This window comes from Rana temporaria, chromosome 2 (genome assembly GCF_905171775.1).
Source record: "Rana temporaria chromosome 2, aRanTem1.1, whole genome shotgun sequence".
NCBI lineage: Eukaryota > Metazoa > Chordata > Amphibia > Anura > Ranidae > Rana > Rana temporaria.
This window is the reverse complement of record NC_053490.1, coordinates 36,860,757-36,888,579: the sequence shown is the minus strand read 5'-3', so window position 1 is coordinate 36,888,579 and position 27,823 is coordinate 36,860,757. Positions and strand designations below refer to the sequence as shown.

The following is a 27,823-nucleotide window of genomic DNA, read 5'->3' as shown; positions in this document are numbered from 1 at the left end:
AGATGCACAAAATATTTTTAATTGGTGAAAGGTCTGGACTGCAGGCAGGCCTGTTAAAGCGGATCTCCACTCTAAAGTGGAGTCCCGCTGATCGGCACCCTCCCCCCCTCCGGTGTCACATTTGACACCTTTCAGGGGGGAGGGGGGTGCAGATACCTGTCTACAGACAGGTATCTGCACCCACTTCCGGCCCTACGATACGGGCAAAAGACGGGTTTTTTTCCTCGCTTCCCGTCCGTCCCCCGTTGTATGCTGGGAACACTCGGCTCCCAGCACACAGCGGGAGCCAATCGGCGGGCGCAGCGTGACTCGCGCATGCGCCGTAGGGAACCGGGCAGTGAAGCCGGAGCGCTTCACTTCCTGGTTCCCTCACCGTGGATGGAGGGGGGAGCAGCAGGGTGACGAGCGATCGGCTCGTCATCTGCTGCGATCGGCGCTGGACTCCAGGACAGGTAAGTGTCCTTATATTAAAAGTCAGCAGCTGCAGTATTTGTAGCTGCTGGGTTTAATATATTTTTTTAGTGGCACATCCGCTTTAAGCATCTGGACTCTTCTACTATGAAGCCATGCTGTTGTCATAAATGAAGTAAGTGGTTTAGCATTGTCCTGCTGAAATATTCAAGGCCTTCCCTGAACAAGACATATAGCAAGATTTATAGAGAGTTACGCCAGCGCTTCAGTAGATACGCTGTCGTAACTCTGAATCTGCGCCGTCGTAAATTTAAGCGTATTCTGGAAACCAGATATGCTTAAATTAGGCTAAGATACAAGCGGCGTAAGTCTCCTACGCCGTTGTATCTTAAAGTGTATCTTAAGTGAGTTCGGCATAGAATATGTAAATGACTAGATACGCTGATTCGCGTACGTGCGCCCGTCGCAGTAAAGATACGCTGTTTCCGTAAGAGATATGCCGCGTAAAGTTAAAGCTGCCCCCTAGGTGGCGTAGCCAATGTTAAGTATGGCCGTCGTTCCCGCGTAGAAATTTGAAAATTTTACGTCGTTTGCGTAAGTCGTCCGTGGATGAGGCTGGACGTAATTTACGTTCACGTCGAAACCAATACGTCCTTGCAGCGTACTCTGGAGCAATGCGCACTGGGATATGTACACGGACGACGCATGAGCCGTTCGTAAAAAACGTCAATCACGTCGGGTCACGAGTAATTTACATAAAACACGCCCCCCCATCCTCATTTGAATTAGGCGCCCTTACGCTGGCCACATTTACGATACGCCGCCGTAAGTTAGGAGGCAAGTGCTTTGTGAATACAGTACTTGCCTCTCTGACTTAAGGCGGCGTAGCGTAAATACGATACGCCGCCTTAAAGATACGCGCCCCTACCCGAATCTGGCTAATAGTCTCGATGGGAGCATATGTTGATCTAAAGCCTGAATATGTCTGGAACACCTGGATAAAAGGTTACAGGTTACCTAGAGATAGAGACTAATCTAATCCAAACCCCCGATATATTAAAGTCTTCATTATTTTCCACTAATGATAGAAAAATAGTGTGAAAAACTCTTCCACACTGGTTAAGCACAGATCACGTTAAGTACAGTGTTGATCATAGTGTCGTTGCTAGAGCACAGTTATTTCTAGCAGCCTACTCACTTGTAGGTTTGCTATATTGAAGTCTTCAAATTTCTACTTTTTCTTTCTATACAGATGAAATCTCAAGCAATTCGAGAACAAAGTAAAAAAGACACAGCATACAACATGGGGGTCGCAGAAGCCATCAGGAATGAACGCGATGCCAGGAACACAGATTTCTATGTGAGCACAGTGATATTCTATTCGTTAGTGTGACCCTTGCTGATCCCATAATGATACTGATGGGGGCCAAACTGAAATCAAGGGTGACTGCATGCCACTGACACATTTGCTAAAACTGGAGCACCCAAAATGTGGTGCATGGTAGCCAATCAGCTTCTAACTTTAGCTGTTCGATTAAGCTGTGACAGTAGAACCTGGACGCTGATTGGTTTCTATGCAGAGCCTTATGAGATTATGCACACTCCAGTTTTAGTAAATCTCCCCTACTGACTCCTAGACCCATTGGGGCAGATTCACAGAGAAAGTACGCCGGTGTATCTACTGATACGCCGGCGTACTTTCAAATTTCCTGCGTTGTATCTTTAGTTTGAATCCTCAAACCAAGATACGACGGCATTTGGGTAAGATCCGACAGGCGTACGGCTTCGTACGCCTTCGGATCTTAGATGCAATACTTCGGCGCCCGCTGGGTGGAGTTCGTGTCGTTTTCAGCGTCGGGTATGCAAATGAGCTTTTTCCGACGATCCACAAACGTACGCGCGGTCGTCGCATTCTCTTACGTCGTCTCTAGTCGGCTTTTTCCGGCGTATAGTTAAAGCTGCTATTTTGTGGCGTATAGATAGACTTGCCATGTTAAAGTATGGCCGTCGTTCCCGGGTCAAATTTTGTATTTTTTTTGCGTAAGTCGTCCGTGAATAGGGATGGACGTAAGTCACATCTATGTTCAAAAAATGACGTCCTAGCGACATCATTTAGCGCAATGCACGGCGGGAAATTTCGCGACGACGCATGCGCAGTTCATTCGGCGCGGGGATGCGCTTCATTTAAATGAAACCCGCCCCCAACCCGCCCAATTGGAAATCCGCCGCTAGAAATACACTACGCCGCCGTAACTTACGGCGCAAATTCTTCCTGGATTCGAATTTAAGCCAGGTAAGATACGGCGGCGTAGTGTATCTCTGATACGGCGGCGTAGCGTATCTGATACGCTGCGCCTGTCCAATTGTATGTGAATCGGCCCCATTATTTTTATTGATTAAAGAACAGATGAGTGATTTGTGGTGTTTGAATGAAGAGGATTACTACTGTTTTTAGTAAGTTAGCAACAAAAAGAGAAATAAGAGTTATGCCCCGTACACACGGGAATTTCCGACAAGAAAAGTCTGATGTGAGCTTTTGGTCAGAAATTCCGACCGTGTGTATGCTCCATCGGACTTTTCCTGACGGAATTTCCACCAACAAAAATTTGAGAGCTGGTTCTCAAATCTTCAAACAGAAAAAAATCCAATCGGAAGTTCCGATTTCTGTAGCAATTCCGACGTGCAAAATTCCAACACGTGCTCGGAAACAATTTGACGCATGCTCGGAAGCATTGCACTTAATTTCTTGGCTCGTCTCAGTGTTGTACATCACCGTGTGTTTGATGGTCGAAAGTTCAGAGAACTTTTGTGTGACTGTGTGTATGCAAGCCAAGCTTGAGCGGAATTCCATCGGAAAAACCATCCAAGGTTTTTCCGACGCAAAATACAATCGTGTGTACGTGGCATAAGAGTATGTAGCCTTTTCCACTATATACTTATTAGATATTCATAGTTAATGTAATCAGCTTAAAATGATCCTGACGTTAAAAAATATTGCCCACGCAAGTTTACCTGCAAGAATTAATACAGGGCAGCACAGTGGTGTAGTGGTTATCACTTTCACCTAGCAGCAAAAAGGGTTGCTGGTTCGAATCCCAACCATGACACCATCTGCCTGGAGTTTGCACATTCTCCCTGTGCCTGCGTGGGTTTCCTGCAGGTACTCCAGTTTCCTCCCACACTCTAAAGATATGCTGGTAGGTTAATCAGATCCTGTCTAAATTGGCCCTAGTATATGTATGAATGTGTGTTAGGGACCTTAGATTGTAAGCTCCTTGAGGGTAGGGACTGATGTGAATGTACAATGTATGTGTAAAGCGCTGCATAAATAGCACTATATAAGTACCTGAAATAAAATAGATTTCCAGGAGTGTTGATGTTCTTGGGTCCTACGGTGCTCACTGGTTTCTATCAGTGACTATTGTATTCTCAGAGTGCTGGGGAGAATGACGCTTCCGAAAGTGTTGGTATTTCAGCAGAGGATTTCTGTTGAACCATGTGGCTTGGGCAGCATGAAAAGGAAAATATTCACCATTTTATCTTGCATTGATTGGCATTTTCATTTTAATAACAGGGTCATTTTAAAGGGTGAGTGTGATTTCAAACAAAGTAAGTCACCCTGACTAGTCTTACTTACCTGAACTATCCATCCCCCTGTCCCTGAGCTACTTGCTTACCTGAACAGCCGCTGCTCCATTGTTTGCGTCACTGGATAAACCTTCCTGACCTTGTCAAGCCTATGTAGTGAAAGCGCAGGGATCTGAGCTTGAGCGCCTCTGCCACGATACAGCTTCCTCCACTCTGGAACCAAGTATTATAGCTGATAATTGCACCCAAGAACTGCACAATAGTGCACACTGGAACTCTTTATTGGAAACTCACACAGAATTTATACCACACAAAATCAGATAGGTGCTTGATCACATTATCCTAAACAATGCAAACTGCAAACAGTAATATCATCAGTACATCTAATGAACAGACATGCAGGCTTTGATTAGTCCCAGACAGTCTACAACAGTCTAGAAGACAAAACTCATACAATGTTCCAGCAGTCTGAAAAAAGTGGAATTAATTTATCTTTAAAGATTGTGGAGGAGCTTCCCCAACCCAGTCTGCAGGAGGGCCACCATATTTCCTCTGACCATTAACATGTACAAGATTAATAATACACATTTCCATCCCCTCCAGAAGGGAAGCTTTGTTGTCTTTATTCAGAAAATGAATCCAAACCTCACTCTCAGCATTCATCATATTGTTGTCCAGCATTAGAGAATGATCTGCTCACTCCATGGGGTCAGAGGTTGAACTTGGCTCTTTTCAATGCTCTGACCGCCAGACGCAGACAAAAGTCTTGGTCTCCTCCATGGGCCATAATCAGTGGATAGAAGGCCAACCCCTAATCCCCTCCTGGTTGGGTCTGTCACAAGTACCATCTCCTAAAATTGGAAACCCTTGGGAGATGGCCTTTTACATGTCTATAAGCAGTGCTTTAACTGGGCCGGAACGCGGCGGTACTCAGTACCGCCACTTCCAAAAATGGCCCTGGAGAGTACCAGCACCTCTCTGTGCGCCCAGTACGTGGGTTTCCCGTTCCGGAACGCAGCCCCAGGCCAGGAATATGATGATCATCATATTCAGTGCTGGACTGGGCTGGCTATACTCTAGCTGCAGCATACATCTGCTTTTGTATATTTTTAAGGGGTAAAGAAATTAACCTTCATCTTCAAGACTCAGGTTTATGTTTTACTGTTTACTGTTCTATGGTTAGTATGTTATTATAATTTTTATAATTTATTTTATGTACATTTTGTACAACATTTTGTTCAATACCCTTTTGCACATTTTATTTATGTTCAGTAGCTCTTTCTACAGTAGCTCTTTTTCAGGGTACTTTCTAAGGGTATTTTCATGTTCAGTATTGGGGGGGGGGAGCACCGGCGCCTAATAGAGTACCGGCACCTCTTTTGGCCCACTTAAAGCACTGTCTATAAGGGCTTCCTATGTGGTGAGCCGTAAGGAAGGCTTTGACAAGCAAGATGTAAACACTGGAGTAGGCTGCACCTGTCAAAATTGGGTAGGTATGCAGTTGGCTAGGGCTGTGTAGTGTAGCTCAGAAGGTCTAGGCATAGTAAGCGTACTTTGTCTGAAGGTACACTTACCATTTAAAGCTGATTTCTGGGCTCCTCCCTTTCAAAACCCCCACCTGTCCTCATTCCCCTCCAAACAAATACTGCCATTAAAATAAAAATAACCTTACCTAAATGTGCCCTTTACTCACCCATCTGCGGTCACATGACATTTCTAGGCCTTCTCTCTTCTACTGTGCACCAGAGGTGGGATCCTTATTCTGCTTCCAGCACGAAGTGGACATTTCCTATTGGCTGTCAAGTGCTGGGGTCCCCTTAGGGTTCAGAAGGGAATCTGCAGGCCATAACATCAGATATGGGGGGGGGGGGGGGTAAATGCCAGAAATTCCTCCTTCAAAATTGCCTAATTTTACATAATTTTGATAAACATGCCCAAATCGCCACAGGAAATTGTTTACCGTATCTAACAACCTTTAGATTAGGCTTTAATATTGAGCATGATTCACACTTCTGTTTCTTAACAATCACTATTTACATTTTATTCCTAGAGATCATACATTTTTCAGAAGAGGCCTCTGACCCCTCCAGCGTTAATAAAACAGGAGCAATGTTACCAGTCGCTGACTAAGCAGATGGCGGACAGGCGAGGGAAGGAGGAAAAGGAGAAGCAGGACCAGGAATTGCTGGGCAGGCTGGAACAGATTCAACTTGCTGATGAGTAAATGTCCTTTTCATCCAACATCTTACACATCACATAACGTGACCTCTGACATCACATGACTTATCTGTGGATTTTCTGGGTGTAGCGCCTTACCCATATGCAGCTACTTCTTAGGCCTCGTACACACGACCGAGTTTCTCTGCAAAAACCAGCAAGAAACTTGCTGGGAGATATTTTTTCTGCCGAGGAAACCGGTCGTGTGTACATTTTCATCAAGGAAACTGTCGAGAAACTCGACGAGCCAAAAAGAGAGCAAGTTCTCTATTTCCTTGACGGGAATGGAGAAACTTGCCTTGTCGAGTTCCTTGACAGCCTAACAAGGAACTCGACGAGCAAAACGATGTGTTTCGCCCGTCGAATTCCTCGGTCGTGTGTACGAGGCTTCACTCATATGTTGATTTGAGCAGCTACCATTTTATGGTCACACATTGGGGAGTCTTCAGCTGTCTTTATTGAAAGAAAGAAAACTATTTTCGTTTTTGGATTTAATACCGCTTTAAGCAGCCACACGTTGCCTTGGTGGGGTGGCATGACTTCACATGTAGTTCCAAATGTTTTTATTATAATTATTATTAATAATATTAATATTATACAGAGTTCATATAAAGACAACAGTTTGCGCAGAACTTTACAATATAAAGTGAGACCGTATAGTTACAATTGTCAGGAGAGTCCTGCCCATGAGAGCTTACAATCTTAAAGGGACAAGCGAGACCAAAGCACAAAAGGTAATAACTGTGTGGAGATAAGAAGAAATAAATCATTTAGTTGTTGGATAGTGGTATCATAGGCTTCTTTGAAGACATGAGTTTTCAGGGATTGTCTAAAGAGAAGACTGAAGACAGAGTAGGAGATAGTCAGGCAGGTTGGGGGTAGGGAGTACCAGAGGAGGGGAGAGGCTCTGTAGATGTCCTGTAGGCAATCATGGGAGGAGGTGACGAGGGAGCTAGAGAGCAGGAGGCTTTAGGAGTAGTGGGTGGTTTTGTATGTTGTGGTTAGTAGTTTGAATTTTAAACGTTGGGTAAGCAGTGGAGGGAGTCAAATGCCACTTTATTCATTGACATACCTCCCAAAACAGAATCTGTCCAGACAGCATGGTCACCTGCTGACTTGGCACCATCCACAAGCAGCTAACTCTTTAATAAGACACAGAAGTTGAATTTCGGCACAATTCTACGTGCAATACAGATGATGTTTTTCAAGTCATTTTAGGTGTAAGAAGACAAATGTCAGGAACCATGAAACAGACGGAGAAAGAAAATGCAGTAAAGATCACACCTTTTAATAAATTGGTACAACTGGTAAACGTAGTCAAAACATAGCCAGGGTTTGGTAACAGAACAAGCCAGGAAATCAGGAAGCCAGAGATCAGTGTAGTCAGAGGCAGCAGACAAGATCAGGAACCAGAAGGGACGTCAGCCAGGCAAGTCTTCAACGGGAACACAGCAGAGAGTCTCTAGATATGTTAACCAAGGCAAAGGCAATTAATGAAATAAACCAGGCAGTTTAAATAACCAGGGCTGACTGTGGGCTTGATTGACGAGCAGGAGATGATCAACAGGTGAGCCACTGTGGAACAATGAGTACTGGCAATTTACCGACAGCTGAGCACAGAGAAGGAAGGGCTGAAAGCCCAGCCCTGATGTCAAACTACTTTCTTAAAGCGGGGGTTCACCCTAGAATAAAAAAAAAAAAAAAATTTTTATTCTATCATAAAATTCGGCATCGTAGCGCGTTCATGTAACACTGTACCCAAACCAAATTTTATTAATTTTTTCACACAAACAGAGCTTTCTTTCGGTGGTATTTTTTCACCACTGGGTTTTTAATTTTGTGCTAAACTAAAGAAAAAAAAGATTTAACAAAAATAAAAATATGTTTTTCATAGTGTCGGTTATAAAATTTTACAAACAGGTCATTTTTCTCCTTCACTGATGTGCTCCGATATAGCTGCACTGATGGGCACTAATAGGCTGTTCTCATGGGCGTGTTCACAACTCCACGTGCCCACGCCCACCAGGAAGCTGACACTGCACAGCGCTAATCACAGGTAGTGAGACATTTCTCGATCTGCACAGCACTAATCATAGGTAGTGAGACATTTTCCGATCTGCACAGCGCTAATCATAGGTAGTGAGACATTTCTCGATCTGCACAGCGCTAATCACAGGTAGTGAGACATTTCCCGATCTGCACAGCGCTAATCACAGGTAGTGAGACATTTCCCGATCTGCACAGCGCTAATCACAGGTAGTGAGACATTTCCCGATCTGCACAGCGCTAATCACAGGTAGTGAGACATTTCCCGATCTGCACAGCGCTAATCATAGGTAGTGAGGCATTTCCCAATCTGCACAACGCTAATCACAGGTAGTGAGGGATTTCCCGATCTGCACAACGCTAATTATAGGTAGTGAGACATTTCCCGATCTGCACAGCGCTAATCATAGGTAGTGAGACATTTCCCGATCTGCACAGCGCTAATCATAGGTAGTGAGACATTTCCCGATCTGCACAGCGCTAATCATAGGTAGTGAGACATTTCCTGATCTGCACAGCGCTAATCATAGGTAGTGAGGCATTTCCTGATCTGCACAGCGCTAATCATAGGTAGTGAGGCATTTCCCGATCTGCACAGCGCTAATCATAGGTAGTGAGACATTTCCCGATCTGCACAGCGCTAATCATAGGTAGTGAGACATTTCCCGATCTGCACAGCGCTAATCATAGGTAGTGAGACATTTCCCGATCTGCACAGCGCTAATCATAGGTAGTGAGACATTTCCCGATCTGCACAGCGCTAATCACAGGTAGTGAGACATTTCCCGATCTGCACAGCGCTAATCACAGGTAGTGAGACATTTCCCGATCTGCACAGCGCTAATCACAGTTAGTGAGACATTTCCCGATCTGCACAGCGCTAATCACAGGTAGTGAGACATTTCCCGATCTGCACAGCGCTAATCATAGGTAGTGAGGCATTTCCCGATCTGCACAACGCTAATCACAGGTAGTGAGGGATTTCCTGATCTGCACAGCGCTAATTATAGGTAGTGAGACATTTCCCGATCTGCACAGCGCTAATCATAGGTAGTGAGACATTTCCCGATCTGCACAGCGCTAATCATAGGTAGTGAGACATTTCCCGATCTGCACAGCGCTAATCATAGGTAGTGAGACATTTCCTGATCTGCACAGCGCTAATCATAGGTAGTGAGGCATTTCCCGATCTGCACAGCGCTAATCATAGGTAGTGAGGCATTTCCCGATCTGCACAACGCTAATCACAGGTAGTGAGGGATTTCCCGATCTGCACAGCGCTAATCATAGGTAGTGAGACATTTCCCGATCTGCACAGCGCTAATTATAGGTAGTGAGACATTTCCCGATCTGCACAGCGCTAATCATAGGTAGTGAGACATTTCCCGATCTGCACAGCGCTAATCATAGGTAGTGAGACATTTCCCGATCTGCACAGCGCTAATCATAGGTAGTGAGACATTTCCCGATCTGCACAGCGCTAATCATAGGTAGTGAGGCATTTCCCGATCTGCACAGCGCTAATCATAGGTAGTGAGACATTTCCCGATCTGCACAGCGCTAATCATAGGTAGTGAGACATTTCCCGATCTGCACAGCGCTAATCATAGGTAGTGAGACATTTCCTGATCTGCACAGCGCTAATCATAGGTAGTGAGACATTTCCCGATCTGCACAACACTAATCACAGGTAGTGAGGGATTTCCCGATCTGCACAACGCTAATTATAGGTAGTGAGACATTTCCCAATCTGCACAGCGCTAATCACAGGTAGTGAGACATTTCCCGATCTGCACAGTGCTAATCACAGGTAGTGAGACATTTCCCGATCTGCACAGCGCTAATCATAGGTAGTGAGACATTTCCCGATCTGCACAGCGCTAATCACAGGTAGTGAGACATTTCCCGATCTGCACAGCGCTAATCATAGGTAGTGAGACATTTCCCGATCTGCACAGCGCTAATCACAGGTAGTGAGACATTTCCCGATCTGCACAGCGCTAATCATAGGTAGTGAGACATTTCCCGATCTGCACAGCGCTAATCATAGGTAGTGAGACATTTCCCGATCTGCACAGCGCTAATCATAGGTAGTGAGACATTTCCCGATCTGCACAGCGCTAATCACAGGTAGTGAGACATTTCCCGATCTGCACAGCGCTAATCATAGGTAGTGAGACATTTCCCGATCTGCACAGCGCTAATCATAGGTAGTGAGACATTTCCTGATCTGCACAGCGCTAATCATAGGTAGTGAGACATTTCCCAATCTGCACAACGCTAATCATAGGTAGTGAGACATTTCCCGATCTGCACAGCGCTAATCACAGGTAGTGAGACATTTCCCGATCTGCACAGCGCTAATCACAGGTAGTGAGACATTTCCCGATCTGCACAGCGCTAATCATAGGTAGTGAGGCATTTCCCGATCTGCACAACGCTAATTATAGGTAGTGAGACATTTCCCGATCTGCACAGCGCTAATCATAGGTAGTGAGACATTTCCCGATCTGCACAACGCTAATTATAGGTAGTGAGACATTTCCCGATCTGCACAGTGCTAATTATAGGTAGTGAGACATTTCCCGATCTGCACAGCGCTAATCACAGGTAGTGAGACATTTCCCGATCTGCACAGCGCTAATCATAGGTAGTGAGGCATTTCCCGATCTGCACAACGCTAATTATAGGTAGTGAGACATTTCCCGATCTGCACAGCGCTAATCATAGGTAGTGAGACATTTCCCGATCTGCACAACGCTAATTATAGGTAGTGAGACATTTCCCGATCTGCACAGCGCTAATCACAGGTAGTGAGACATTTCCCGATCTGCACAACGCTAATTATAGGTAGTGAGACATTTCCCGATCTGCACAGTGCTAATCATAGGTAGTGAGACATTTCCCGATCTGCACAGTGCTAATTATAGGTAGTGAGACATTTCCCGATCTGCACAGCGCTAATCACAGGTAGTGAGACATTTCCCGATCTGCACAACGCTAATTATAGGTAGTGAGACATTTCCCGATCTGCACAGTGCTAATCACAGTTAGTGAGATATTTCCCAATCTGCACAACGCTAATTATAGGTAGTGAGACATTTCCCGATCTGTGCAGCTGCGGACCGGGAAATGTCTCACTGCCTGCAATTAGCACTGTGCAGTTTCGAGTTCCTGATGGGTGCGGGCACGTAGAGTTGCGAACACGCCTGAGCTCATCCTTATTGAGGAGGCACTGATGATGCTTGTGTTAATATGCAGCATTGATAGGTGGCACTGATAGGCATCACTGATGGTCACTGATAGGCAGCACTGATAGGAGGCACTGATTGGCAGCACTGATAATCAGGACACTGATGAACAGTGCCCTGATTATCAGTGTAGATGTCCCCTTTCACACTTTCCGGTTACCAGCTCTCCTCCCCTCACGCTGTGACAATGTGTGAGGAAAGGAATGCCGATATCAGGCATGTGTGTTTACATTGTGATTAGCTGTGATTGGACACAGCTGATCACATGGTAAAGCACCACTGTGATTGGCCCTTTACCTCAGTCTGTGATCAGCTGTGTCTGAAGGACACAGCGATCACAGAGCAAGCAGGGTGTGCACCGCAGCAGTGGTTTTTGATAGATACAAAGTGCATTTTATATACATCTTTATAGATCAGACCAAAATGAGGGACAAATCAGGAGGAATAAGGGGCCTAGTCAATGTTAAGTATGGCCGTCGTTCCCACGTCAAAATTTGAAAATTTTACGTTGTTTGCGTAAGTCGTCCGTGAATGGGGCTGGACGTAATTTACGTTCACGTCGAAACCAATACGTTCTTGCGGCGTACTTTGGAGCAATGCACACTGGGATATGTACACGGACGGCGCATGCGCCGCTCGTAAAAAACGTCAATCACGTTGGGTCACCACACATTAACATAAAACACGACCCCATCCTCATTTGAATTAGGCGCGCTTACGCCGGCCCCATTTACGCTATGCCGCCGTAAGTTAGGAGGCAAGTACTTTGTGAATACAGTACTTGCCTCTCTGACTTAAGGCGGCGTAGCGTAAATACGATACGCTACGCCGCCTTAAAGATGCGGCGCCCTACTTGAATCTGGCTATATAACTTTTGCGCAAACCATACGCTTATTGCGATTTTTTTTTTTTTTTTACCAAAAATATGTAGAATAATACGTTTTGACCTAGACTGAGATAAAAAACGTTTTTTTTTAATAAATGGGCTATTTATTATAGCAACAAGTAAAAAATATTGAATCTTTTTTCAAAATGTATGCTTTTTTTTTGTTTATAGCGCAAAAAATAAAATCTGCAGAGGTGATCAAGTACCACCAAAAGAAAGCTCTACTTGTGGGGAAAAAAGGACATCTAATTTGTTTGGGAACCACGTCGCACGACTGCGCAATTGTCAGTTAAAGCGACGCAGTGCCGGAAGCTGAAATTTCACCTGGGCAGGAGGGGGGTATATGGGCCAGATTCACAGCCAGGCGGCGCAGCGTAACGTAACCGATTTAGGTTACACCGCCGCAAATTTTCTGGCTAAGTGCCCGATCCACTTGCCTGGAAATTTGCGGCGGTGTATCCTAAATCCGTCCGGTGCAAGGCGGGCCCAATCGAATGGGGCGAGTCCCATTTAAATTAGGCGCGCTCCCGCGCCGGACGTACTGCGCATGCTCCCGTCGCAAATTTCCCGACGTGCTTTGCGCGAGGTTACGACGCGCCAACGTTTTGTGAATTGCGATGGGTAAAAAAGACTTGCGCCGGGAAAAATAAAATATTTTAAAAAAAATCGAAAGCAACACGGGAAAGACGGGTATACTTTTACATGGTGTACTAAGTTTACACTTTGTAAAAGGTGCCCTATCTTTGCGACGGCAAACTAACACTTGCGGCGACGTAACGACGGGAAAAATTTTTGTGGATCGCCGTAACTGCTAATTTGCATACCCGACGCTGGTTTACGACGCAAAATCCCCCCAGTGGCGGCCGCGGTACTGCATCCTAAGATCTGACAGTGTAAAACAATTACACCTGTCGGATCTTAGGGATATCTATGCGTAACTGATTCTATGAATCAGTCGCATAGATACAAACAGAGATAAGACGGCGTATCAGCAGATACGCCGTCGTATCCCTTTTGTGAATCTGGCCCTATGTGCCCAGTAAGCAAGTGGTTAAAGGGATGAGACATGGGATAATGTGGATGTATTTCAGAAATAAACTGCCTATTTTTATTTTGCCAAAGCATATATAAGTAAAGTAGCATTTGTGTAGCACTGGGTCAGTGACTGTCTTCTAATGTACGGGGATTGCAGGCAAATTAGTGAGTAAACGATAAAATTAGGTGATTTTACTGAAAATACTAATATCCCTAAATACCGGCATTTTCATTTGTAAGTGGGGATTCTGTCACCCTTACAGCCAACATACATGGCCATAGGACAGGAATACAGTTCCAATTACCCCTCTTCTTCATCTTCTGCATATAACCTGCTCAGTTTTATGTTTTCCGGAGTTTTAAAGATCTGTTCTGCTGCTGCGAAATGCTTAGGAACGACAATCTGCCCCTCATCCCTTCTTACACTTCTAAAGAATTTCCCCGCTGATATTTATAGCGGGTCAGATGAAGTGCCCCCCAGCATGATGCACACGACCTCTTTTTGTACATATTCAGCCGTTATAAGGGGTCATTCATATGACTGACAATAGCAGAATTTCCTTTAACCCCTTTCTCAGAATAACCCCCCAAGTTCTGACAAAGAACGAGCCTGAAAAAAAGTTTTGCATTCAAAGTTTTTCTGCTTTATTTAAAGTGGCCCTAAAAAGATTGCAAGCTGATGGGTATTTTATTACAGAGGAGACATACTGGGGTTGATTTTCTAAAGGCAAATAGGAAAACTGCAAAGATGAAGGTAAGAATCCTTTATTACAGAAGAAACATTTTGGGGCTGATTTACCAAAGGCGTATAGACTAGGGTGACCACGTGTCCCGGATTGCCCGGGACAGTCCCGCATTTTGTAGGTCTGTCCCGGGCACATTCATTCCAGGACAATACAGTGTCCCTGAATGAAACTGACACGGCAACCCCCCACGGCCAATCTGATACCCCCAAAAAAGGGCGCCACATCACCACTTTACTCACTGACGGTACCTGTCCTGGCCGGGAATGCCTGGAGGAGCACAATCCCGCCCCCTGCTTGTGATTGGAGAAATCATAAATCCTGCCTCTTGTGTCCAATCACTGTGCTGTGATTCGTTACACCACAAGCTGATTTTTGGGAAAGAAGGGTGTCCCTGAATGGTAGTTTGGAAATGTGGTCACCCTAGTGTAGACTTGTGCACTTGCAAGTACAGTTGCACTATTTTTCCCCAGAACAAAGTGAATGTGGTGAAGTTTCACTTTGTAAAGAATATCCAATCAGGTGCAATGAACATAAAAACACACATGATTGAATGAGGGAAATCAGCAGAGCTTCACCACATTCACTAAGCTCTGGGGTATATGAGAGCAATTGCACTTACAAAGTGCCCAGTCTGTTTCCCTTTAGTAAATCCACCCCAAGGCATCTCCCTGTTCTGCCTAGTGACAGGACAGTGATCTACTGCTCCCTGTCATCGGGAGCAGTGATCGCTGTAATGTCAGTGGTAGCCCATCCCCCCCACAGTTAGAATCACTCCCTAGGACACACTTAACCCCTTGATCACCCCCCCAATGTTTAACCCCTTTCCTACCAGTGGGCTAGATTCAGGTACAGCTGCGCGCTCCTTATGGAGGCGCAGTGTACCCTTTTTACCCTGCGCCTACGCAAATTATTTGCGCTACGCTTCATTCATAAAGCAGTAGCCACGTAATTTGCGTGGGCGCTCCTCAAAAATGCCCTGCGTAAGGGCGCCTAATGTAAATGATCCCATAGGGGGCGGGAATCATTTAAATTAGGCGCGTTCCCGCGCCGAGCGTAGAGCGCATGCTCCTTCGGGAAACTTTCCCGACGTGCATTGCGGTAAATGACGTCGCAAGGACGTCATTTGCTTCAAAGTGAACGTGAATAGCGTCCAGCGCCATTCACGATTCACTTACGCAAACGACGTAAAATTTAAACCTCGCGACGCGGGAACGACGGGTATCCTTAGCATTGGCTGCCCCTGCTTTTAGCATGTGCAGCCTTACGCGAAACCCGATGTACACAAACTACGTAAACTGCGTACGCAGGGCTCGCGTAACGTTGTGAATCGGCGTTAGTATGCAATTTGCATACTATACGCTGACCACAACGGGAACGCCACCTAGCGGCCTGCGTAAGAATGCAGCCTAAGATATGCGGGCATAAGAGCCTTATGCCACGCATATCTTAGGCTGCAGTCGGCGTAACGAGCTCTCTGAATCAGGAGAAGTCTTTACTACTGCGCAAGTAAGCAATTGCGCTGCGTAACTATGGTTACGCAGAGGCAATTGCTTCTTGAATCTGGGCCAGTGTCATTTACACAGTAATCAGTGCATTCTCATATAGCACTGATCGCTGTATAAATTACAATGGTCCCAAAATAGTGTCCTATGTGTCCTCCATAACAGTGGTCCCCAACCTTTTTGGCATCGGGGACCGGGGGTTGTTGAAGAAAGTTGTGCCAAGGTCCGGGGGGGGGGGGGTATGCGGCTTTTCACCGGCAATTTATCGGGGCAAAGGCTGGTGTTGGAGCTTCAATCATCCCTGCCACCAGATTTGGATTGTCACTTGCCACATCGCCTGACCCAAGAGGCATTTTGTCCCTTGCCACGTCACCTGCCACCAGATTTGGATTGTCACTTGCCACGTCGCCTTCCACCAGATGCATTTTATCCCTTTCCACATCACCTGCCACCAGATTTGGATTGTCACTTGCCACGTCGCCTTCCACCAGATGCATTTTATCCCTTTCCACGTCACCTGCCACCAGATTTGGATTGTCACTTGCCACGTCGCCTTCCACCAGATGCATTTTATCCCTTTCCACGTCACCTGCCACCAGATTTGGATTGTCACTTGCCACGTCGCCTTCCACCAAATGCATTTTATCCCTTGCCACGTCACCTGCCAGCAGATTTGGATTGTCACTTGCCACGTCACCTGCCATCAGATGCAGCTTGTCATTTGCCACGTCACCTGCCAGCAGATGTGGATTGTCACCTGCCACCACATGAAGATTGGCACTGCAGTGGTGGCAGCACAGGTGTGCGCATTAGTTCAGAGGCAAGCCTGGAGTAGTGAGAACAGCGGTAGTTGGGGGCGCGGGTAGTGAGAGATGATCTCATCTCTCTGCTTCACCTCCAGCAGTGTATCAGTGTTCTGCTCTGTGTCGGCGGAGGAGCAGTGATGCGGGCGGGCAGTGAGAGATGATCTCATCCCCCTGCTCGCTCGCCTCAGTATAGCGCCCCCACTGTGAGAATGGAACAGCGGTGATTCGAACGGGCGGTGAGAGATGATGTAATCTCTCTGCTCGCTCCCCCGCGGCTCGTCAGATAGTGCAGCCTTCGCGGCCCAGCTGTGAACAGGCCACAGCCCGGCAGTGGGCCGCGGCCCATGGGTTGATGACCCCTGCTCCATAATGTCGCAGTCACGATAAAAATCGCAGATCGCCGCCATTACTAATAAAAAAAAATATTTTAAAAAATGCCATAAATCTATCCCCTATTTTGTAGACGCTATCAATTTTGTGCAAACCAATCAATAAACGCTTATTGCGATTTTTTTAACAAAAATATGTAGAAGAATACGTATCGGCCTAAACTGAGGGAAAAAAAATGTTTTATATATATTTTGGGGATATTTATTATAGCAAAAAGAAAAAAATATTGAATTTTTTTTCAAAATTGTTGCTCTTTTTTTGTTTATAGCGCAAAAAATAAAAACCGCAGAGGTGATCAAAACCACCAAAAGAAAGCTCTATTTGCGAGAAAAAAAGGACGTCAATTTTGTTTGGGTGCAATGACGCACGACCGCGCAATTGTCAGTTAAATTGACGCAGTGCCAAATCGCAAAACGCGCTCTGGTCAGGAAGGGGGTAAATTCTTTTGGGGCTGAAGTGGTTAATCACTAGAGGGATCACCAGCAGGAGGAAGGCGGTTCTCAATTCTATGTATAGATGTTTATTTATCACTAAAGCAATCAACAGCAGAAAGAGGAAGGCTCTGATTTCCCTATAGGAACTCGTGATCATCTGTTCTGTGTAGAGTTTGCATTTGCTTCCTGTCCTTGTGTGGGTTTCCTCCGGGTACTCAGGTTTCCTCCGACACTCCAAAGACATGCTGGTAGGTGAATTAGCTCCTGTCCAAGTTAGCCCTAGAATATTTGTACATGTACTTAGAGAGATAGGGACCTTGGATTGTAAGCTCCTCAAAGGCAGGGAGTGATGGGTCATGAATCGTATGTATAGCACTATAGGGTTGATTTACTAAAGGAATATAGACTGTGGCCCAGATTCAGAAAGGACTTACGACGGCGCAGCGCCATGTACGCCGTCGTAAGTCCTAATCCGAGCCGTCGTATCTATGCGCCTGATTCTTAGAATCAGTTACGGATAGATATCCATTAGATCCGACAGGCGTAAGTCTCTTACACCGTGGGATCGTAACTGCATATTTTTTCTGACCGCTAGGTGGCGCTTCCGTCGAATTCCGCGTCGAGTATGCAAATTAGCTAGATACGCAAATTCACGAACGTACGCCCGACCGACGCAGTAAAGTTACGACGTTTACGTTAGGCTTTTCCCGGCGTATAGTTGCCCCTGCTATATGAGGCATAAGTGCGGCGTACCAATGTGAAGTATGGCCGTCGTTCTCGCGTCAAAATTTAAAAAAGTTACGTCGTTTGCGTAAGTCGTCCGTGAATGGGGCTGGACGTCATTTACGTTCACGTCGAAACCAATGACGTCCTTGCGGCGTACTTTGGAGCAATGCACACTGGGAAATTCCACGGACGGCGCATGCGCCGTTCGGCAAAAACGTCAATCACGTCGGGTCACAGTAGATTTACATAAAACACGCCCCCCTGATCCAAATTTGAATTTGGCGGGCTTACGCCGGCCGATTTACGCTACGCCGCCGCAACTTACGGAGCAAGTGCTTTGAGAATACAGCACTTGCCCGTCTAAGTTGCGGAGGCGTAGCGTAAAGCGGATACGTTACGCCCGCACAAAATTACGCCGCTGACTGTGAATCTGGCCCTGTGCATTTTGCACATTGCAGTTGCACACTGCAAGAGCAGTTGCTCCAGAGCTTAGTAAATGAGCAGAAGCTCTGCTGACTTCCATCATCCAATCATGTGCAAGCAAAAATGCTGTTTTTCTTTTTTCTTTTCCTTGCATATGATTGGGTGGGTTTACCTCATTTACTAAGCTCTGGAACAACTGCTCTTACAGAGTGCAACAGTCTTTTTGCCGTTAGTAAATCAACCGCACTATGTAATTTTTTTGCGCTATATACTGTAAAGACCTGGTATAAAAAAAAAAATCTGTTCATCCTTTTCAAAAAATTTTTGATGCAGTTTTGGAATGAATATTTCTTTATATGGCTGTGTTGTTTTCTATAGACTGGCAGCTCAAAGATCAAAATATCTAAGAGGGAAGAATGAACTGATGTTGTCTTACAAGAGCGCCCTGGACACGCAGGTAATTCCGGACTGATATTATAAATATCCGCAGAGCTTTGGCTGTACTTCTCCTTTAAATTTCCACCCTCGTCCGCTATATGAATTCATCAGGGCAAGCCGGAACTTTAATTGTCGGGATCCGCAGCATGGAGGATTACTCCGCTTTGCTCCAAAAATGAGTACACAGTCCCCTCTATTCTTGGCCCCTGACGATTAACCTTTTATTTAATTACTTGGAGGCGCAGCTGGTGGGATTATTTGTGTATTTGAAGTCCCTAATCCCTGTCCCTTCTCAGGCAGGCTGCATGGGGGGGCTGTCAGGCAGACTGTATGGGCCCCACCATTTCTAAAGTTGGTCCTGTATATGAATAAGGGAATGAGAGGAATAACAGCTTTTAAAGGGGTTTTCCACCCATTTTTTTAAGTTTATTAAAAGTCAGCAGCTACAAAAAGTGTAGCTGCTGGCTTTTAATAAACAGACACTTACCTGCTCCACGGGCTCCAGCGACGCGCCGGCCGGGGCTCCGCTCCTCGCCCCCCCTCGCCGGCCGGCGTCTTCATTCTTAGTGTGGGCACCCGGCAGTGACAGCTTTCGGCTTCACGGCCGGCGGCAGCCACTGCGCATGCGCGAGCGGCACTGCGCATGCGCGAGCGGCGCCGTACGATTGGACAGGCGCTCGCCTACAGTGTTGGGGCTGTGAAAAGGCGATTAAGCTAATCGCCTTTCCAGCCCCTCAGCGGAAGGAAAACAAAAATGACATGCCAAATGTGGCATGTAAGGGGGCGAGGAGTGGGTTAAGAGGATGTTCCATTTTTAGGTGGAACTCCTCTTTAACCTCTTGACCACCGCCCCATGTCAAAAAGACGTCCTGTTTTTAAAGTTGAATATCTCGATAACGGCAGCAGCTGCTGCCACAACCGAGATATTCATCTTTTCAGGGGGCGGTGGTGTACACGATAACGGCGGTCTCCGCGGCGGATTCGCCGCGAGATCGCCGTTATCGGTGGCGGGAGAGGGGCCCCCCCCCTCCCGCCGCTCTCCCGCGCCCTCCGCCGCTTACCGGAGCCGTCGGTAGCGGCAGAGGGGATCGGATGTGTCCGGCAGCTGAGCGGGGACGGGACTGAAGGAGAAATCTCCTTCACCCGTCCTCATAGCTCTGCTGGGCGGAAGTGACGTCAAAACGTCAGTCCCGCCCAGCCTCTTAAAGAAACATTTTTTTTTTTGTCATTTGAAAAAATGACATTTTTTTTTGCATTTAAGTCTAATTATGAGATCTGAGGTCTTTTTGACCCCAGATCTCATATTTAAGAGGACCTGTCATGCTTTTTTCTATTACAAGGGATGTTTACATTCCTTGTAATAGGAATAAAAGTGATCAATTTTTTTTTTTTTTATTTCAGTGTAAAAAATTATAAAACTAAATAAAAATAAATAAGAAAACCCAAAAAAAAAATTTTAAAGCGCCCCATCCCGACGAGCTCGAGCGCAGAAGCAAACGCATACGCGAGTAGCGCCCGCATATGAAAACGGTATTCAAACCACACAAGTGAGGTATCGCCGCGATCGTTAGAGTGAGAGCAATAATTCTAGCCCTAGACCTACTCTGCAACTCAAAAAATGCAACCTGTAGAATTTTTTAAACGTCGCCTATCGAGATTTTTAAGGGTAAAAGTTTGACGCCATGCCACGAGCGGGCGCAATTTTTAAGCGTGACATGTTGGGTATCATTTTACTCGGCGTAACATTATCTTTCACAATATATAAAAAAATTGGGCAAAATGTATTGTTGTCTTATTTTTTAATTCAAAAAAGTGATTTTTATCCAAAAAAAGTGCGCTTGTAAGACCGCTGCGCAAATACGGTGTGACAAAAAGTATTGCAATGACTGCCATTTTATTCCCTAAGATGTCTGCTAAAAAAAAATATATAATGTTTGGGGGTTCTGATTAATTTTCTAGCAAAAAAATTGTGATTTTCACATGAAGGAGAGAAGTGCCAGAATTAACCCGGTGGGCAAGTGGTTAATGGGATCGGAAGGTGATTTCAAAATTTACCTGCAGTGCCACCTACTGGTGAAATCTAGTAGCGCTGCAAACCATACTTGTATACAGTGATGCTCAACTCTGACCCTACAAAACCATGCGTTAACCATGCAATATTTCTAGAGGTGAAATCATTTGCCTTGTTCTCTTACACTGGTTAAAGAGAACTATGTGAGCTGCTATTGATGGGTTGTTCTGAAATTGCTGTTTGCCTGGCTGTCATGCTTATCCATTAACTTTAGTACATTCTGAGTCACTGACTTGAAATGAGTCCCCATATTTCTTTCAACAGAGTTTTCTCTAATACAGTATTTCTTCTTCCTAGTAATGAGGAAAACATTATTTCTAAGAAGGTAATGTGGACTGGAGCCGAGCACCATAGGCGTGCGCACAGGGGGCCAGATTCAGAAAGATCAGTGGATCTTTCTGCTGGCGTAACGTATCTCATTTACGTCACGCCGGCGCAAGTTTTTCAGGCAAGTGCTTTATTCACAAAGCACTTGCCTGTAAAGTTGAGCCGGCGTAGCGTAAATCCCCTGGCGGAATTCAAATTCCGCAGGTAGGGGGCGTATAACATTTAAATCAAGCGCGTTCCCGCGCCGAACGAACTGCGCATGCGCCCCGGCCGCGACTGAATCCCAGTGCGCATGCTCCAAATGACGTCGGCAAAACGTCATGCTTTCGACGTGAACGTAAATTACGTCCATCCGTATTCGCGAACGACTTACGCAAACGACGTAAAAAATTCAAAACTCGGCGCGGGAACGACGGCCATACTTAACATTAGCTACCCCTCATATAGCAGGGGTAACTATACGCCGGAAAAAGCCGAACGCAAACGACATAAAAAAAAAGCGCGGCGGTCGTTCGTTTCTGAATCGGCGTAACTTTCCATTTGCATATTCCTCGCGTAATAATACTGAAGCGCCACCTAGCGGCCGGCCTGGAATTGCAGCCTAAGATCCGACGGTGTAAGTCACTTACACCTGGCGGATGTTATGGAGATCTATGCGGAATCTACGGCCGGACTCCGAGATACGACGGTGTATCAGGAGATACGCCGTCGTATCTTCTTTATGAATCCGGCCCAGGGTGTGCCAGGGCACACCCTAATCGCCCCATATGGGGAAGATTCTCTCTGTTTAGACCCCTGATATTTCAACAAAGCCCCCTAGCGGGTCTCCTAAAAAATTATATAAAACAATTATAAAAAAATATATAAAAAATATATACAAAATGTAAAAAAATATAAAAAATGTAATAATAAAAATTAAATCTACTTACACTGTCCACTGCCGTACTGACACCAATCTATGCCCTACTGACACCGTCCATTGCTCTACAAACACTGTTAGTATACATACACATGCACACACACGCATATGTGTTTGAGCTTTGGGGTGCACACCCTAATGCTATAATCTGCGCACACCAATGCCGAGCACCACCATTGTATGGGAACCATATGACATAATATAGTATTGGTTCAAATGTTCACACAAAGTCATTGTCATTGTTACAGGTCAAAATGAAACCAGGCTTTGCGCCCCCTCCTGAACCCAAAATTACAGAGCCGGTATTTGGACTGAATGATATGACCAATGAAAAGCTGGCAGAAAAGAAGAGGCGGGCCCAGGAGGTCTCTAAGCACCAGCTGCAAACTGCCGCAGAACGTAAACGCTTGGCTGTACTCAATGATCTGGTGCAGCAGAGGAAGGAGTCAGACATGCTGCACTCTACTAAAGAGCTGTAAGTACAATTTTCCTTTCACAGTACAACATAAAGCTGCTTTGAAGGGCCAGCCCACTTAAAATTGGGATTTCAGATTTAGGTAGATGCAGGCGGTTGCATTTACTCCTGGCTTCTAATATCTTTCTGGTGCTTCTATGGTGACTTCTCTACATCTAAGTCTGACCAGTAATGCCATGTGTAACTCAGTCAGACAAATAAAATAGTAGGCTCCTCCCACAGAGCTCTTCACTTACTTGTTCTGAATTAATTTCAAAGAATAGTCACTACTATCTAGAGCAGCTTTTCTCAACCTTTTTAACACTTCTAATTCTTGTGGTCACGTAAATGCTCCTGCTCCGACATGTTTTGCCTCTGCGGCTTCTTCAGGGAGAGTTAGTTACACAAAGTTTGCACTATTTCTGTATAGTCTAAGCTTCATGTAACTAACTCTCCCTGAAGAAGCTGCAGAGACGAAACATGTCAGAGCAGGAGAATTTACATGAAGCCATTTTTTGACCACAAAAATTACTATGATACTGTGTTGTTTTTAATGGCGTTATCAGTTTTTATGGAGAAAGAAAAAATTGTTATCCTTTTTTCGAACAGTTTGTGGCTGTTTGGTATCTGAAAAGTCCCAGTGCTGATGTATACAGGCTAGTGTTATGCAAGCAGCAGGAGAGGGGAGTGGCGGAGTTCTGATGAGAAATGCCCCTTGTCGAATAATGCCCGCCCCCCTACTACGCAAGCTACGGAGCCTTCGAAAGCTGACAAACATTGGAATACGCTCCTGATGCTCATGCAACTCTGCAAGGGGCGGACTTGTTCATGATGGGAGCGTGTGAGGGGCGGATGGCAACAGAAGGGGGTGCATTTTGTAATGATGGGCAGTGCTGTTAAGAGGGGGGCGGAATTTGTCACGAAACTCAAAGACCTCTAAACAAATATATCTCTGATATTCTTCCTACACAAGTTAAGGGCAACCAGTGTAGGAAGAATAGCAGAGATATATTTGTTTAGGAGATGTGCTTAAGTTTCGTGACAAATTCCGCCCCCATCTTAGCAGCACTGCCCATCATTAGAAAATGCGCCCCCTTCTGTTGCCATCCGCCCCTCACACGCTCCCATCATGAATACATCCGCCCCTTGCAGAGTTGCACAAGCATCGGGAGCGTGTGGCACAATGTCGTCTTTTGTGCGCAGGCGCCGTGTACAGCTAATCCTAAATTACGATGTTCGGGTAATTTTGGCGGCTCCGTACTGCACAAGCCCTGTGCCTATGCAGTACCGGGCGGGCATTATTCAACGGGGGGCATTTCTCGCCACAACAGCGGCACTGTCACGCGCAATGACAGTATTGGAATTCTTTTCGCCAAAAATATGTAGCAGAATACATGTTGGCCTAAATCTATAAAGAAATTTGATTTTTTTTTATTGGATGTGTTTTATAGCAGAAAAAAAAAATGTTCTTCTTTTTTCAAAATTGTCGCTCTTTTTTTTGTTTATAGCGCAGTAAATAATAACTGCAGACAGAGCCGACTCGCCCTATACGCTCACTACGCAAGGTGCGTAGGGACCTGCAAATTACTCGAGGCCCCGCCTCCCCTTCGTGGGTGCAGGGGCGGCACTGGTGGAATGGAAGTCCTTCTCCAAGCGATCTTGGAGGGCAAGAGAGAGAGAGCTGCCTGGATATTTAGAGCGCAGCGCACGCAGGGAACACGGCGATAACAGTTTTCATTTCAATTGCCGTGTTCCCAGCTGCTCCCTGTCAGATACAGCCCCTCCTCCTTGTCCCGAGACTTTGATAGACAGATTACCCGTCCAATCATGGTGACAGGTGCTCTGTCAATCAAAGTTCCCTGGCCAGGGGGCGGGGCTGTATATGACGTTGAGCGGTGGGAACACGGCAATTGAAATTAAAGCTGTTATCGCTGTGTTCCCTGCGCTGCGCGCTGATCATCTGGGCGGCTCTCATGTTCCTCACCTTTCCTCCCCTGCACAGGTAGGCTGAATGGTGGGCATAAGGCTGCATTTGGTGGGCACTGGGCACAAGGCTGCATCATGGTGGGCAAAAGGCTGCATCATGGTGGGCACAAGGCTGCATTGGAGGGCACAAGGCTGCATCATGGTGGGCACTGGGCACAAGGCTGCATTTGGTGGGCACAAGGCTGCATGGTGGGCACACGTCTGCATTGGTGGGCACAAGGCTGCATTTGGTGGGCAATGGGCACAAGGCTGCATTTGGTGGGCACAAGGCTGCATTGGTGGGCACAAGGCTGCATCATGGTGGGCACTGGGCACAAGGCTGTGTTTGGTGGGCACAAGGCTGCATTTGGTGGGCACTGGGCACAAGGCTGCATTTGGTGGGCACTGGGCTCAAGGCTGCATGGTGGGCACAAGGCTGTGTTTGGTGGGCACAAGGCTGCATTTGGTGGGCACTGGGCACAAGGCTGCATTTAGTGGGCACTGGGCACAAGGCTAATGGTTTACATAGCTCACGGCATCACGGGTCAGGTAGAGGGCCCCTTAGCAGAATTTTGCTTGGGGTCCCAGGGAGGTCAGGATCGGCACTAACCGCAGAGGTGATCAAATACATAGTAGGTGAGGTTGAAAAAACTCCAACCTATGTGTGTGATTATATAATACCACCAAAAGAAAACTCTATTTGTGTGAAAAAAGGACATACATTTTATTTGGGGACAGCGTCGCACCCGCAATTGTCAGTTAAAGTAACACAGTGCCGTATCGCAAAAAATGGCCTGGTCATGAATCTTCCGGAGGATAACAACATTCAATTCAATATGACTTGTGCAGCAAAAAATTGTTTCTGCACTACATTTCTGCATCTTCCTTGCAACATGAGTGCCAGAGACTGCAATGTTAAAATCACCAAAGGCCCAAGGAAGTTGTTTCTTTATCTTATCTTTGCCACTTTGGCTGCGACTTCAGAGGGTTTTGTAAGTTCAATAACATGTGTAACGCTCTGTTTTATGATTCGCCAAAGTCGCATTGAAGTTGAAGTCACATAACCTAGGGGTCGCAGCAGTGTGAACCAAGCCTTAATTTCACTATAAAGTATACACTTGTTGTAGAAAATTGTTCTTGCCTTCCTGTAGGTTGTTGTCTGATAGAGCGGTGCAGTTTGAGAAGATGCAGAGACTACGGAGAGGGTTGCAGGATGATTGGTCCAAGAGCTTTGAGCTGAAAAGACGGAAGGAGGAGGAGGAAGTACGCTTCATCCGGTAAGTCCAATCACACTATGGTTGAACTAGATGGACTTGTGTCTTTTTTCAGAGAGCGCCGAAAAAACGTCCGAAAAGGCCCGAGGACACTTTGGCCCGTTTTCTGCTCCCCCGTGCCAAATGAAGTACTGCAGGCCAATGTTCGGCTTTTCTCGGCTCCTGCGCCCCTGTACCTCAGGCCGAATGAGGTACTGCAGGCCTATTTAGCTTGAATTCTGCTTGTCTTGCGAAAACCGAGTCAGAATTAAAAATAAAAAAATTGCTCGCAAATCAAAACGCTCTCAAACCAAGTTACTCTTAAACTGAGGTTGCACTGTATATAGCAGTCTTGTGACTTCTATCAGTGTCTGCTTAAAGCTTGTAGGAGGAGTTTTCATTCTCCTCTGACAGTCCTATGTGGCTGCATGATCCCTGACCCTCTGTCTGGACAGTGCTGATCATGTGCACTCTCCTAAGAAAAAAATCTCTAGCAATACACCCCAAACTGAGCATGTGCAGCTTGTCCCCGAGGCTCTGTTCTATCAGGAGAATGTTTGGGGACTGTGGAAAAAGGGGAGGATCAGAGAAGACAGGATCAAACAGCCTTTTTACACAATGCAGACCAACAGCTTTCATTTTCAGAAAGAAGGCAAAATCCTCAACTTCCATATTACAAAGCAACCTGACATTTTTGTTTTTCTTCTACTCCAGGGCTAGTAGTGATCTTCTTCTAGATCAGTTTGAGAAGTATCGCCGCTGCTTCCAGTGCAAGAAGCGAACATCAAACTGCGGAGAGACCAACGTTTGGTGTGAGACGCGCTATATCCCAGGATCCCGCCTGATGGTTTGATCACCGCGGTCTGCTCCTCAGTAATGTTTGTTTATTCATAAAGCGTAACTGTCACTTTGTACCTCCTGTCCTAATCATGTTATTTCAAATGAGCAGTTCTGCATTCTAATTACATTGGATTATGAAGCTTGAAAACACTCTCCTACCTCTGTCTCCTCTATGGCTGTGGCAGCGGTCAGTAGAACTAATTGGGTCTGTAGAGGGATTATTGGGATATGTACTGAGACCCTGAAAACAGATTGTGCCTTATCAAAAAGGAAAAATGGTGTGAAAACTAAATTAGCAACTTGAATGAAACATTGTCTGTTGTCTAAAACAAAATAAAGGTTTGTTCAATGTGCAAAGAGTCTTCTATTCCTCATTAATACTTGAGTACCGGTTCAATTGGACTTCGACATTGTGTTAACAAATAAATGTTTCACTGAAATAGGCAAAATAAACTTTGATTTCTTCATTCGAACGATGGAGGCTTCAAATAAGAGCTGGGTGATCCCCCCCCCCCAAAAAAAAATCTGCCATTCTTTTTTTAATAAAAAACTCAATTTACGATTCAAATCGTTTTTTTTTTTTTATTATATATTAATTAAAGAGCATCAACAAAACTATATATATATATATATATATTCTGTCTAATGTACTACACACTGTACCTTTTCCTCCTTTGCATATCCTGGACTGGAGAGGCTACCGAGGCTGGAGGGGCACCATCCAGAGGGTGTGTTGAAATGTCTGCCCAGAAAATGGCCACCGCGTGACCAGTCCTGAGGAGCTGCGGGCAGGATTTTTTAGGCGAGGCCGCGGCTTCGGCCTAGTCCTCGCGGCTCTTTCCCAGGATCGCGGGCGGCTGACTGACAGTTCTCCCCTGCACACACGCCGGACAGGCTAGGGACACAGGAGGGTCGTGTTTGAGGGCAATAATAGGAGAATTCTTAGTGCCGGTGGGAAGCTCAGACACACACGTCTGCTCCCAGTGTCAAGTTCAAGTGCCATTCCAGACACGAAACCCTGAAGGGAAAAAAAAATCAAGCAAATCGATTTTCTGAAAATCTGAATCTATTTGACCTCGCAACTCGATTCATGAT

The 27,823-nt window shown here is 45.8% G+C and overlaps 1 protein-coding gene across 2 annotated transcripts in view; it reads left to right on the top strand.

The window, feature by feature from the left end:
• CCDC81 (coiled-coil domain containing 81) overlaps positions 1-27,177 on the top strand; it is a 96,427-nt gene extending 69,250 nt beyond the window's left edge. The window contains exons 11-16 of one of the 2 annotated variants that reach the window (XM_040340088.1): positions 1,664-1,771; positions 6,050-6,219; positions 18,840-18,918; positions 22,465-22,691; positions 25,787-25,912; positions 26,603-27,177. In XM_040340088.1, the coding sequence (XP_040196022.1) occupies positions 1,664-1,771; positions 6,050-6,219; positions 18,840-18,918; positions 22,465-22,691; positions 25,787-25,912; positions 26,603-26,741 (849 nt within the window). In that variant the 3' untranslated portion in view covers positions 26,742-27,177. The remainder of the gene's footprint in view (positions 1-1,663; positions 1,772-6,049; positions 6,220-18,839; positions 18,919-22,464; positions 22,692-25,786; positions 25,913-26,602) is intronic. The other variant, XM_040340089.1, reaches the window with a different exon arrangement.
• The last annotated feature ends 646 nt before the right edge of the window (positions 27,178-27,823 follow it).